The sequence below is a fragment of the Perkinsus marinus genome, assembly GCF_000006405.1.
Source record: "Perkinsus marinus ATCC 50983 genomic scaffold scf_1104296944428, whole genome shotgun sequence".
In the NCBI taxonomy this organism is placed as follows: domain Eukaryota; phylum Perkinsozoa; order Perkinsida; family Perkinsidae; genus Perkinsus; species Perkinsus marinus.
Genome location: NW_003211397.1, coordinates 640729 through 653763, shown reverse-complemented (window position 1 = coordinate 653763; position 13035 = coordinate 640729). Strand labels below are relative to the sequence as shown.

Sequence of the window (13035 nt, the reverse complement as noted above, 5' to 3'; positions counted from 1 at the left end):
ATTCTCACTAGTGTTTTCATATCACTAGGGTGGCGAAACTCCATTGTTTCCTCGAATCTGGCTCATCGTATTGGTGTTATTATTAGATGTGCTGTAATAGCAGCTATTTGGGGTGGCAGTTTCGAAACAGGTTGTCGAATATTGGATTGTGTACTTTCAGCTCATCCGTCTTTGGAGGTAAGTTCAGGGCGATGCAGTGTTCTTCAATGAAGATATTTTCGTCTCTTTCAGTTCTTGTCGAAAACGGCGAATAATCTGGCTTCGCTTATGAGCCAGACCGTGGAGGCGATGACGGGAGAACTCGAGCATGATGATAATGATCATCATCATCATCAGCATTCATGATCATTATAGAATCGTTCAGCACTACTTTTTCAAACATCATCCGCATCCTCCTATTGTTCTTCACTGGTGACCATCGAAACATTCAGCCGCAGCATTTTTCCCTAACTTCATCATCATTACTGATGAAAAATGATCCCAAATTATCCTTGGATCGTTTGCTCCTTTGGTAGGGAAAGTGTGTGCTGTAGTGTATTATTATTATCACAGCGGACAAGTTCAGCGCTTCGGCGGTCCTCAGCGGAACAAGTCCGACTTTTTTTGGTTGAATGTGGATGAATTTCCGTCCATTTCGATAGCACAGGCGCAGTGATATTCTTCTTATTTTCTTCTTCTTATTCTTTTTACTGCGTTTATGTAGTAGTTGTTGTTGTCGTATCTGTGTAAAATGTATTCCATTCGACTCTAGATACGTAGCATCTTCCATGTCTGCTGGCATCTTTCCGATGCCGCTGATTTTGGTTGATCTTGTGGAGATCACTAATCATTCGAGAGCCCACCCACAACGCTTCATTCGGGCACAATATTAATGATGTCTTGCGTTGTTCGCAGTTCGCGTATGAAGACGCACTTGAGTCGGTTATCTCGCCTCTCGTGAGGATGGAGCCAATATGAAAGGCTAAAACTGAACTCTAGTGAACTAAGGCGCATCGATGCGACTTTAACCAAGTCTGGTTGTCATCGTTAGTTAGTCCAACTTTGATTTAAAACTCAACACTCACACACGGCATTTAGTTGTGTAAGCGGATACTGCCGAGAGGAAAAGAAGTACATTGACAAAAGTCATGAGCATGATGAGAGTAGACATTCAAAAGGCTAAAACTGATCCCTCGTGCGAGTCTATTGAGCCGTGTTGCCGTGGTTGGCGTTGAACTTTAAACTCACACACAGGGAAATATTACGGGGTACATATCATTCATCTGAATTAGGATAAATTCCATAGTGAGGGTAGCTTGACAGTGTCGAGGTGTTCACAGTTCATTCTTTCGATAAACAACATCAGTCCGCCCGTTCGCACATATCAGCATCTAGCTCCAGTGAGAGCATCAGCGATATTAAGTACACTACTGGAACAATCATCATAGGTTGTCAATGTACAATTTATTATTAACTCAGACCGTTAGGATTGTCATATCATCACTTGATGATGCAGATAACGACGAGCATAGTAGATTGTCATCACAGTTTTCATCATTAGCCTCAGTCCGCCCGTTCGCACGTATCAGCATAAACCTCCCGAGGGAACTTATATGAAGGTACACAATGAGAACAATCATCATAGGCTGGCATTAACGTTGGAATGTTGCCAATTATTATCCACAAGATCTATTGAACACCGCATGGGTCTTCATATGGCGGTATCTCTCACACGACGGTCCAAGACCGATGCTTACATGACGATGAGCATAACGTCGGGTAAGTCTGCACGCACCGTGTTTGCTACGGCTGCGGAGAAGCCTCAGAGCCCAGTGCTGGAAAATATGATTTCATAGCAAATTTTTCTATTCGCTCATTAATCTGAATGTCATTATGGAATTATCATCATAGGCGTCTTTTATTAAATCTCTCAGAGTAACTATGACATGTGTTATCAAAGTGGTCATCGAAGTGGACCGTGCAGAATGCACTAAGTGCCACTGATACCTCGAAATAATCTTTCATCATGGAGTAGTGCCCTACGCCCCCTGTATTTATACACTATTTTGAAGTAGTAAGACAGTAAGCAAGGAGACAGCTGTGGTTGTTATTGTTGTAGTAGACCGTACTGAACTCCAGTGTTCCTCCTTAGAACCTCTTGCCAGTGCGAGACTGCTTCTGCTTGGGCATCTTAGCGGCGACAGGCTTCTCCTGATGCTTAGCAGTCTTGCTAGCAGCAGCGCGAGCAGCCTTGGCCTTCTCCTTCTCCTTGAGCTCGGCAGCCCTCTTGGCATCAGCCTCCTTGCGGAGCTGAGTGCGCTCAGACTTCTTCTTCTGGAAGTCCTCCAGAGAGAGACCCATGATGGCCTTCTGGACCTTCACAGTGCGACGAGTCTTCTTGCGGGCGACCTATACCGGTGACGCATGTGTGTCACCACTTGGATGTATAAGGTAGTAGTACCTCAGTGGTCCTAACCTTCTTGTTGAGACGACGCCACTTCTCAGTCCAAGTCAACTTGACGGGCTTGATGCGCTGCTGGAAAAGGGAGGCGGCCTTCGAGTTGAAGAAGAAATGGGCCTGGAGACAGACACCATGGAAGCGTCATATTTCTTCATCCGAATTACCTTCCCGTCCTTAGCGATGAAGCGCTGGCCGTGTCCAGGGTAGACACGGAACTCCGTATAACTGCAAAGCTCGGTCTTAACAACCTACCATCACAACAACGAAATCTATACAGTTGATGCTACCACTGAACGTTTGAAAAACCGCAAAGCGATCTATACACCCCACAGCCCCGACTTACCATGGTGACTGTTCGTCCTCCTTAACTTACTATTAATAGCCAACACGGATGCGATCGATCATCGGGGCGAGCGAGATTTCGATCGGCGGATTTTTGAAACCACCAACATGACTTGTGAACAGCGCAACTTGAGATCGTTTATTTCCGTCTTCTTCCTCTTCAGATCATTTAGTTTTCAATATGCTCCTACTTATCCTCTCCACGGCGCTACTTGTGAACTTGACTTTTGTGTTCTCTGGTTGTGACGCCGAAGCGGTCGCTAAGATCCTACGTGGGCAATCCGTCAATGGGCCCCAAGCTGGTGGTAGCTCCGTGTCGGAAGGCACTTGTAGTGGCAAGAGCCTTGGCACCTACTCGTGGGACCAATCCTTCTGGCGGGCTGGGAACCGGGATCTCCTCGATTTCCTCGAGTCCGACACTGGTATGGCTTGGAACTGCGGTGATGTATATATCAACGTTGCTGACTACTCCAACTGGAAGGGCATCGTCGAACCTGACAACTTGGTGAAGTTTGCGCGAGCATTTCGTCAGTTGCCCGGAGCCGGCTCGAGGGTCCTCTGGATGACCTACGGCGATGTGGTTGAGCGTAACGGTGAGAAAATGGTCGAATTTGTGGCGACCTTCGAAGAGTGGCTACGGGACTATGTCGGTTCTTCTGTGATTCGGGAGATCATGCCTATCGGTTTGAGCTACGACGTGGAGCATGTGGACCCTAAGCTCGTCCGGGAAGCTCTCGTCGAGGCCAACAGCATGAAGAGTCGATTGACTGCCCAGTTGGGGTATCCCTCTGGCTCGGTACTCCTACAAGCTACTATTCAAGGTGCTGAGGACGAGGAAGGCACACGTTACGTCATGGAGCATGCCGACTCGGCGCTCATGATGCTTTATCGTAATTACATCATTGACCCGAACGGCAAGTAAGTCGCGAAAAGTCGACGATTGTAAAGTGTATGTCAGTTTGAAGTCGAACGTCGTCGCCGATTTTGTTATATTCGGTCATTTGTAGGTACCAGGAAGACTCTAATATTGTCAACAGAATGTACTGGATGCTCACCGACCAGTGTGCGAATTGTCTGAAGGACGACTATTTCCCACGGGCGAAAATCACCGTGATGGTCGAAGTGAGTTCAATGTGCCTCGATATGAGCATACGTTGTTTGCATATCAGGCTTCTTGCAAGATGGGTCGTGGGTGCGGTAAACTATCCTTCTGCGCGCATGATGGGCCCGGGGCACAAGGCGGTGTCGAGTACATGTGGAATATCCTTGGTGAAATGGATCGAATAATGCAGGACCCGTCCGAAGGGGTAGGTCGGAATGCTGATTTTCTCATAGACTTTGGTTTTTGCAGTATATGACTCCAGCACGTCATGCGGCTCTTTTCAACCCCGACACGCCGTTCGCTGTACACGACTTTAGATGGTCGCGATGTTTCTACGGCCAAGCTTTCTCAACGAGCATGGGCTACGATGATTGTGATGCTTATCACACTATGGCAGATATATGCCGAACTAAGTGACGATCAAGTCGATTTCTTGGGTATTTGAACATTGTTTCTCATCTAATATCGCACAGGTGAATTCTTGTAAGCCTGTTCTCCTTGCATATGTATGCATTATGTATATCATCTAGAGCTACTCGGTACATAGACTATTGTCGTCATCCATGTATCGACGTGAATGCTGATCAGGGATAGGTTTCCCGTATGGCGAAAAATTTGAGTTCAATTCTTCCCACGTGAATGGTTAAGTCCCAAATGGAAATTCTCACACGAAACAATCCAACGTAGTAACATATGCGAAAGCGAGGCGTTTACGATTATCGGACTGGGAAGATGACCAATAAAAGCATCCCTTCTAAGCAGCGTGAATGTACCACATGTCAATGGTGTTATTAATAATTATTCTTAGTAACCATCGCAGTATCATGAGTTTATAAATGTAACAGCTGTGCCTTACTATCATGAAATTTGTTCAGGAAAGACCAGTTTTCTCCGGTTAACAATAGGTATTACAATTCTTTTTTTGTAAGAGGGCCACCGGATGAATATTCTCCCAATAGTGAAGTAGCCGTCAAGGCTGCGGCTAAGAATCAATGTTTTCCCTTCCACAGGTGGTGTTGGCGCCTTAGAGTAGATGGACATTATTATTTTCCACGTATTACTCGTTATAAAGGTAACTAAACCCAATCGAAACTATGAATGAACACAATAATTGGGTACTAACAAGTTGAAATCGTTGAGATAGGTAATCCTGTGATGGTAAGTTATAATTTCATTTGTAACTATGCACACGACAATGGACAGATTATCTTCAATATTATTCTCCTAGACAGAAAACAGTCAATGTGCCGAGTAAACCTCCAATGAAAATGCCGTTGATCAGCGAGAAAGCCATAGCATACCCCGCGACCTCCTGTTCGGCTTTGTCAGCAGGGACGCGTTGCGGCCCATACATCATGGATAAGGTCGCAGTAAGACCATTGGTGATAGCAAGGAACACCATTTCTACGTGCTTGAACCAATCCCAGTGGAATGGCTTGGTCGTGGGGTAGAGGGCAGTGCAAATGAACAAGGGTATGAACAAAGCACGACAGAGAGCGAAGATAATGAGAGGCTTTTGAGGAATCATCAAACCGACATTGGGAGCGAACCTGCCAACAGTATCGGCAATTTGATAAGTGAAAGTGACCATGGGTATGAAATCATTGGTGGCGTCCTCGGTCCCGGCCTGGGCCTCCCACTTCATGGTTTGACTTGGGAAGCATATAAATGTAATAGTGAGAACCGACCAAGCACAGAAGGCCATCGGGGCGACATCTTTGAGAATCATCCATACTGGGCGTCTTGTTTGACGTTCCTTCAACGAGCTCGCCGTGTTTCTGTTCTTTTCGATAGCGAGTACATGTCTCATATGAGGATGCTTTGACGTGATACCACGGAACATTGGAATGATCGCTAGAGTGACCAGCGATGTGAGAAAGAATAAAACAAAGCAGACCCATTCATCTCTGCGTTCTATATTTCCAAATATAACATTCAATAGTAGAAGAATCGGCCAACCAACAACACCACCAATGCCCTCGCCGACCATGACCCAATTCATGCAAGACTTAGGACAGAGAGCAGCCAACCCAAAGGCCGTTGACTCCATCACTGCATGCCCAAAAGCGATGAAGACAATACAAACAGTTCCGAGGGCGTTTCCAAGGCCTGTGTTGGGAGAAGGATTGTCCGTACCAATTGTCATAGCAACAACAGCGAGCAGAATATTGAAGACTGCTAGCAGCCCACATCCCCAGTCGAATCGCGGAGCGAAGGTAAACCTGTTGCCGTAGAAGATAATGAAAAGCTGCGCGATGTTGACTGCCAAGCCGTAGAAGATTGATATAGTCGAACCGAAACCGTGATTGAATTTGTCATCCAAATACACCAAGTCGGTCAAGATGAAGTTCCATGGTGCCAAGGCGACGAAACCGTAGATACAGAATTGTAACAACAGCGTCCAGGTAACGGGTGGCGCTTCGCCCTCCTTGCCTGTGCTGAAGGATGAGGTCACCGGGGCCTTCTTTTCCGACGGTGCCGGGATCCCCTGCATCTCACGAATTTCGGTGATGGTCGAACGTCTTCTGGCTTCGGTCATGTCGACGGGAAGAAAGAACCTATTCGGCGCCTGATACGGTGAGTCGAGTATTGCTTCACTTGCAGATCGCAGGGAATAGCTAAACATGAAATTTCAAGTTATTTAGCTGAGTCGGTTGTGGTAGTCGGTTTTTCTCCGGAAGGTCGTGGGTTCAATTCTTGGGATTAACATTTTTAATATTCGTGTCCGCTAAGTGAGCTCATCGCTTTTGTCTCAGGATTCTTCCAACCGGTTATGTGTGACCCGCAAGTGACGTAGAGCTCGGAAGTCTCGATCATGGGCAGGCCCAACAAGATGAAGTGACGGTTAACAACAGTAAAGACAACCCAAGCTGGAAGGACTATAATAGTCTAGCTGCTTCTCGGTTGCTCCTATTTCTGCATCCTCGGTTTCGTTGCCGTGGCGCTGTGGAACTTCACATTCACCGGCCTCCTAGATCTGACGAACAAATTGGAGAGTCGTGTTAGCTCGATCGTCTACGATGGGTTGGCTGATAACGTTACTCAACTGTTTATCATATTCTGCGGTAACCAGTTCACGTTTGCTCCAAAGTTCGATACCGGTTGCATCCTCTTGGCTCTCCTCGACACCTCCAATTGTGGTAATCAACGAACGCTGAAGACGACAATTGCAGTTGACGAATTACAACATATTTTTTCAGGCTGAGAATCACAGCCGCGGTGCGATCGATGTAATTACCCTTCGCGCTGATGTCCAGCAAGGCCTTGAGCTGATTTTTAATATGTCGGACTCGCGATGCCGTGGTGGGGCCTTCGATCATACTGGGCCTGTTTCATAGGAGCAAATTGCGCCTTAAACTTAAGTAACGGCTTAAGTATACCTTAAGTAACTCCTTAAGTTGCTCCTATATTTAAGGCGCCTTAAATTAAGTATCCTTGTGAAACAGGCCCACTATTATGGATCTACCGCCCTAAGCCTGGCCACCCTCTGTCCGAAACCATGTATCAATTGGGTTATGGAGGACGAGGGCATGGCCTCTGTAGGGTTCTTCGACTGTATCCTCCTAAACGTCCATCGCAATGATGAATGAGTTTGTTGGGGTCTCCTCTCGGTTGCGTCCGTTTCGACGTTACTTATTACGCCTATGTTCCGTCTTGTCCCTCACAAGGACCCTCTATTCAAACAAGTCAAAAGAAGAAAAGAAAAAAACCGACAGTTCGTCAACCCAGACGTTGAGTACGTACAAGGAGCTCGATGCGTCGATGGCTATCTATGCGTGGTCAGTCCACGGAATCATCCAGGGACCTATAATGTTCCCGGGAGGGGAAAACTCATTTTGAATTTTCCACGTATGGCTAGTAACACATTCTTCAATCAGTTTCCCATGTAAATGCCATCATCACATTAGGAATATCATTCTCCCCATTGTTATCAAACCCTAGGGGAACGTTATTTCTCAAAGCTGCATGTCTTCCTACCTAACTATACTACGCCTTTTACTCTGCGAAACATTCGCTGCCGACACCCTGAGTAAACTCACAGTGTTCTCGTGAATAGCGTATAATTTTTCTGTTATTGATTTTATCATCATTTTTATCACTACTGCAACTTCTGTTGTTCAGTGTGTGTGCCTTACTTGTTGTTTATATCATTTATATGATATTTTGTTCATTAACAGGGTTGGCAATGCTGAATTTCGAAGAGTTGCTTTCAACAGGAAAAGGATAGTTTCAATGTCATTTTAATTAGGGTAGTGTCTTTTTTGCAGTGCGGTAAGATTTGCATATGATCAGCCACATGTGTTGGTGACAATATCGAAACTCTGAGGAAATTTTGCTAGTTTCTGTACACTTTTCTCCCGATTCGTATATAAACTCCTGTGATTAGTGAGGAAATTTTTGAGCTCAGCTGAGGAAAGCGAACATATTTTGCAGCACTGCTTTTTTGAAGCGGTGATGTCTTTTTTCCTTAGGGAATTCTCAGGGGTGCGAAAAGTAATTTCTTGAATGTCATAAATATATTGAAATAATGTAAAAAATTTTTCGAAGAAATAAAATATTTTTCCCTTCTGCGAAAAATCTGTGGAGTGATGAATTCAGCCCATGGGAAACTGATTTTTCAAGTTTCAAATTTGTTTCCCTGGAGTGACCACGAGAAAAAAAATATACATGAAAATTCTGACTCGCGCTGTACATAAACGACCGTTGATTTACACATGTATTTTTGACATTTTTGATTTACACAATTTCAGAGTGAAAATTTCCGCCGGTTGCCAAAACGAAAGGAGTAAATTACCCATCTTAAAACGGTTTGTAGCTGTTAAGTTAGTCTCATATCAGTTCATTTTCTCGAGGTGTAATGGCCACAGTCGCTACTCTGACGCCCACTGGTAAGTATACTGCTATAATAGGTGTTCTTATGTGATGCACCAAACGGTTGTGAATAGCACGGAAACCAATGACCCCATATCACGTGCTTCACGCGTTATTCGCAGCTCATATGCGTTTTTCGCCGACTTACATGTGAAATATGTTTTTCACTACAGTGTGCTGAACCAAACCGTTATGCAAAGTAGTATTTTCAACTTAGCCCTCGAAAGTCAACTTTGAGTAATATCAACATGATAACAATGTGAATCGATTGATGACACCAACGTTTTAGAAGCGTTACGTAGTCTATAGTCGTATGAAAGCATCTCGGAAATCTACATATGCATAACTGTTTGCTTCGCACTGTATTGCCTTTTCACAGGGCCCCAGATGTGGAACTACGGTGAAATGACATTGGAACGATTTCGGGAAGTTACACGTCGGTGTGGGGTAATACCATGATGAATGATATTTGTAATTGTCTCGAAAGTTTTAATTATAAATATAATACGTTATTTTATATCGTTGATTATATATTAGTTATATTGATATTATTGTTAGGATTAGATAACTCAACAAGAGTTATAAACAAGTGGTTCTTAACTAATGATCAACACAGTAATCATAAAGTATACGCTAGGCTAGCAAGGGAGACTAGTATCACAAGAATCTAAAATTACAGAAGACACTTGTGTACAATATTTCCTCACAATTGTGATATATTTATAATAAAACCTTTTATACTCAGTATATTGATAATACACAGTTTATATGATATCAAGTATATAAATCTATATCGGTTAATATATGACTAGGGAGTAACGCAAAGTACAAGACTTTGTGAAAGCTCGTTTAACAGAATTAATGAATATATAAAGGTCACACAGCGCTAAGATTCGCATATGGCTAGTAGATGTCATTTGTGTCTAAACAAGGGAGGACTCCGTTTGAAAATGAAAATGGAATGACAATCATCATAGTCGTCATAGTATTTACTAGAAACTGCGAGCTCATCATAGCAGCATCCGAGCTGCTGTTGCTGCTAGTGTTTTAGCGACTAAACTCGTACTCTTTTTTTCATTCGGAGAAAATACAATTTTGTGAGATCAGTTGATTTGAAAAATTTACCCATGATTTGATATTGTATTGCGTATTCGTCCACCACACGAAATAGTATTATCGAAAAACATGGAAACAGTGCTGCTGGAGTAGGAATATATGTTCGCTTCCCTCAGCTGAGCTCAGGAGTTTCCTATACAGTGTTGGAGTAGGAATATATGTTCGCTTCCCTCAGCTGAGCTCAGGAGTTTCCTATACAGTGTTGGAGTAGGAATATATGATCGCTTTTCTCAGCTGAGCTCAGGAGTTTCCTATACAGTGTTGGAGTAGGAATATATGTTCGCTTCCCTCAGCTGAGCTTAAGAGTTTCCTATACAGTGTTGGAGTAGGAATATATGTTCGCTTCCCTCAGCTGAGCTTAGGAGTTTCCTATACAGTGTTGGAGTAGGAATATATGTTCGCTTTTCTCAGCTGAGCTCAGGAGTTTCCTCACTAATTATAGGAGTTTATATACGAATTCGGGTAGAAATATATAGAAACCAATGAAAAAATTCCCGAATTTTCATCGGCATTTTCGTACTATCACCAACACATGTAGTTGACCATGGGCATATTTTCTCACACGGAAATGTTTATAAAACATTTTAGATTGCCACAGATTGGAGTTTCACGATCCGTTTTACGTGAAGTGGCGTAATACTCTGTGAAAAAATACACGTGGTTTGTGAAAATATATTTCTCACTAGTTTTTATTCATATCACTAGGGTGGTGAAACTCCATTGTTTTTCAGGGTGACAATGATATTCCGAAAAGTACCACTGCAAGTGTCGTAAAACCGAATCCTCCTGATGCGCATATCAGCGAAGTAAGCTCTTACTCTCGGTGAGTTTTCGCTGGGCATTTTCACAGTTACCTCGAGCGTTGGGATCCGCCATAACACAGACTTATCAAGATTGTGATAGTAGTTATCAGTATAGTAACCAGTACGCACCAAGAAGGATATTTACTAAGCTTATAGAGCCGTGCAGGTTGGCAGCAGCTAAAGTGAATCGGAAGGATCATTCGTGTGTTTCGCAGAAATGATGGTTATGATAACGCCGAAGGTGATTTTATATGTCGGGTGAATGATGTTATTGCTAATCCCGAAGGGTATGGCTACGAAATTGCCGATCGACTTGGCCATGGTAGTAAAAATGCGGCCACCAGGGATCGAACCTGTGCGGGTATTCGGTCAGGCACTTTCGGTCAAGTGCTCCGCTGCGTGACCTGTGATAACCGCAGTTTTGCTGTGAAAATAATAAAGAATAAGCCAGCGTAATGAAGAGAGAATAGGAAGTTTCATTTTTAATCATTTTCCTTGTAAGGTACTTTCAACAAGCTTTGGTTGAAGTGCGAATCCTCCAACTGCTAAATCGATATTATGACACTCGCATAGTGAAAATGACGGATTATTTTGTATACAGAAAACATCTATGCATAGTAATTTGTCAATCGATGCAGTTGGGGGAAAATATGCATATGTGTTCGTATGAAAATTCTGAGGAAAATTTTGAATTTTTTTCAATGGTTTCTGTACACTTTTTCCCGAATTCGTTTACAAACTTGTATAATTAGTGAGAAAACTCCTGAGCTCAGCTGAGAAAAAAGAACATATATTCCTACTCCAACACTGCTATGTATGGTCAAAATCGTACCTATTTTGAATCTTTATCAGAAAAAAAGATATGTCGTGACATAGGAGTTTTTTCACCCGTTTAACGTGAAGTGGCGTAATATTTCATGTAGATATGTTTTCGCGATCGATAACACAATTGTTTTCCGCCTAGTAAAATGTGAAATATGTTTTTCACTAGTGTTGTTAATATCACTAGCGTGAAACTCCGTATATAAGCGTTCTCGAGCGCGGCTCCTATCGAGATGAGTTTTTTGTAGGTGTTCGAGCAATTGAGTATGAACTTGTATGACGTTTTAAAACAGGTGAGAAAATGGGTATAATCGTTGGGTAATTATTTCCGTTGCAGAATTCCTTCCGAGGGTTACCTATTAATATGATTAAGTCGATTATGGACCAACTCCTACGAGCGTTGGTCTGTTTGCAAACACAAGGGATCATTCATTGCGATTTGAAACCGGAAAATATACTTCTTGTTACGTAAGTAGAGGAAAAATTTATTTTTTTCGTGATGAATTTTTTCACATATTCAACAGTGTGATGGGAAAATATGCAATGCTCAACTACTTGTGTTGGTGACAATATGAAAACTGCGAGGAAATTTCGGGCAATTCTCATTATTTTCAGTTCACTTCTACTCTAATTTATCTATAAACTCCTAATATTAGTGGTGCTATGCAGCGGTTGTGGAATAGTGTTTTTCATATCACTAGGGTGGTGAAACTTTATTTTCTTATATACTTTTATCACTCAGTGTTAGTAGTATACGTATATATCTGGCATTTTTTCTCTTGGTAGTTTTAGTGGAGTTTCACGTGAACCCGTTTTACGTGAAGTGGCATTAAAATTGGTGAAAAACGCGATATTCGCGGCCTGTAGTAGTCGTAAAATATATTTTCTACTAGTGTTTTACATATCACTAGGGTGACGAAACTCCAATAGTATTTTTCTGAATTTGAAATAAATATAAAAAATAAATTCTGTGTCGCACGTTTAGAAAATCATTGGAGATTGATGAAAATTTTCAAGTGCAGTAGGTCGGATAAGAAGGAGTGTGATGGTGTTTATATCTATTCTAAACATGAAACTCTTGTCGGGAGCAAACGTGTGGTCTAAGCATTGGAGTTTCACCACCCTAGTGATATGAAAAACATATTTCACGACTACTGCATATCACCGCGAATATCGCGTTTTTCACCGAGTTTTACGCCGCCACTTCACGTAAAACGGGTAGTCGTGAAACTACATTGTTTTATCAAGAAAACGACAAACTGGAGTTCATCTGCTGTGTCGGATTACATCTAGATTTTTTTCCTGGGAGTTCTCTGCAGTTTGAGAGAATATATTAGTTTTATCTTGCAAAATTTTATAAAAATATTCGTCAATATTTCATAGTTGTTATATATTACTTCATGTTAAGTTTACGAAACTTCTTTTTTTTTCTCAGGAAACGTAATACGAAAATTAAACTTATCGACTTTGGCAGTGCGGCATTCAGCGGCTATCAGGTGTATACGTATATTCAGAGTCGGTTTTACAGGTGGAAATCT

At 42.7% G+C, this 13035-nt stretch overlaps 5 protein-coding genes across 5 annotated transcripts in view; 3 read left to right on the top strand and 2 right to left on the bottom strand.

The window, feature by feature from the left end:
- The window catches only part of Pmar_PMAR019215 (hypothetical protein), a 9246-nt gene extending 8380 nt beyond the window's left edge, over positions 1–866 (top strand). Inside the window, exons 13-14 of the mRNA XM_002780268.1 lie at positions 87–177; positions 232–866. Coding sequence (XP_002780314.1) covers positions 87–177; positions 232–345 — 205 coding nt within the window. The 3' untranslated portion in view covers positions 346–866. The remainder of the gene's footprint in view (positions 1–86; positions 178–231) is intronic.
- Positions 867–2063: 1197 nt separating this feature from the next.
- Pmar_PMAR019214 (60S ribosomal protein L24, putative) lies at positions 2064–2802 on the bottom strand. Its single transcript, XM_002780267.1, has 4 exons — positions 2784–2802; positions 2605–2688; positions 2441–2557; positions 2064–2388 (listed from the first exon to the last, which is right to left on the bottom strand). Exons 1-4 carry the CDS (start codon positions 2784–2786, stop codon positions 2128–2130), a joined length of 465 nt encoding a protein of 154 aa, XP_002780313.1. The 5' UTR covers positions 2787–2802; the 3' UTR covers positions 2064–2127.
- A 146-nt stretch (positions 2803–2948) lies between these two features.
- Pmar_PMAR019213 (hypothetical protein) lies at positions 2949–4458 on the top strand. Its single transcript, XM_002780266.1, has 4 exons — positions 2949–3700; positions 3790–3904; positions 3952–4089; positions 4134–4458. The coding sequence occupies exons 1-4, from the start codon at positions 2964–2966 to the stop codon at positions 4299–4301; spliced, it is 1158 nt and encodes a 385-aa protein (XP_002780312.1). The 5' UTR covers positions 2949–2963; the 3' UTR covers positions 4302–4458.
- Positions 4459–5004: 546 nt separating this feature from the next.
- Pmar_PMAR019212 (equilibrative nucleoside transporter, putative) lies at positions 5005–6439 on the bottom strand. The gene has a single exon (XM_002780265.1). The coding sequence runs from the start codon at positions 6421–6423 to the stop codon at positions 5101–5103; it is 1323 nt and encodes a 440-aa protein (XP_002780311.1). The 5' UTR covers positions 6424–6439; the 3' UTR covers positions 5005–5100.
- Positions 6440–9941: 3502 nt separating this feature from the next.
- Pmar_PMAR019211 (hypothetical protein) overlaps positions 9942–13035 on the top strand; it is a gene marked incomplete at both ends in the record, with an annotated part of 12627 nt that continues 9533 nt past the window's right edge. Inside the window, 8 exons of the mRNA XM_002780264.1 lie at positions 9942–9961; positions 10891–10997; positions 11049–11127; positions 11178–11292; positions 11746–11790; positions 11835–11965; positions 12933–12993; positions 13026–13035. Coding sequence (XP_002780310.1) covers positions 9942–9961; positions 10891–10997; positions 11049–11127; positions 11178–11292; positions 11746–11790; positions 11835–11965; positions 12933–12993; positions 13026–13035 — 568 coding nt within the window. The remainder of the gene's footprint in view (positions 9962–10890; positions 10998–11048; positions 11128–11177; positions 11293–11745; positions 11791–11834; positions 11966–12932; positions 12994–13025) is intronic.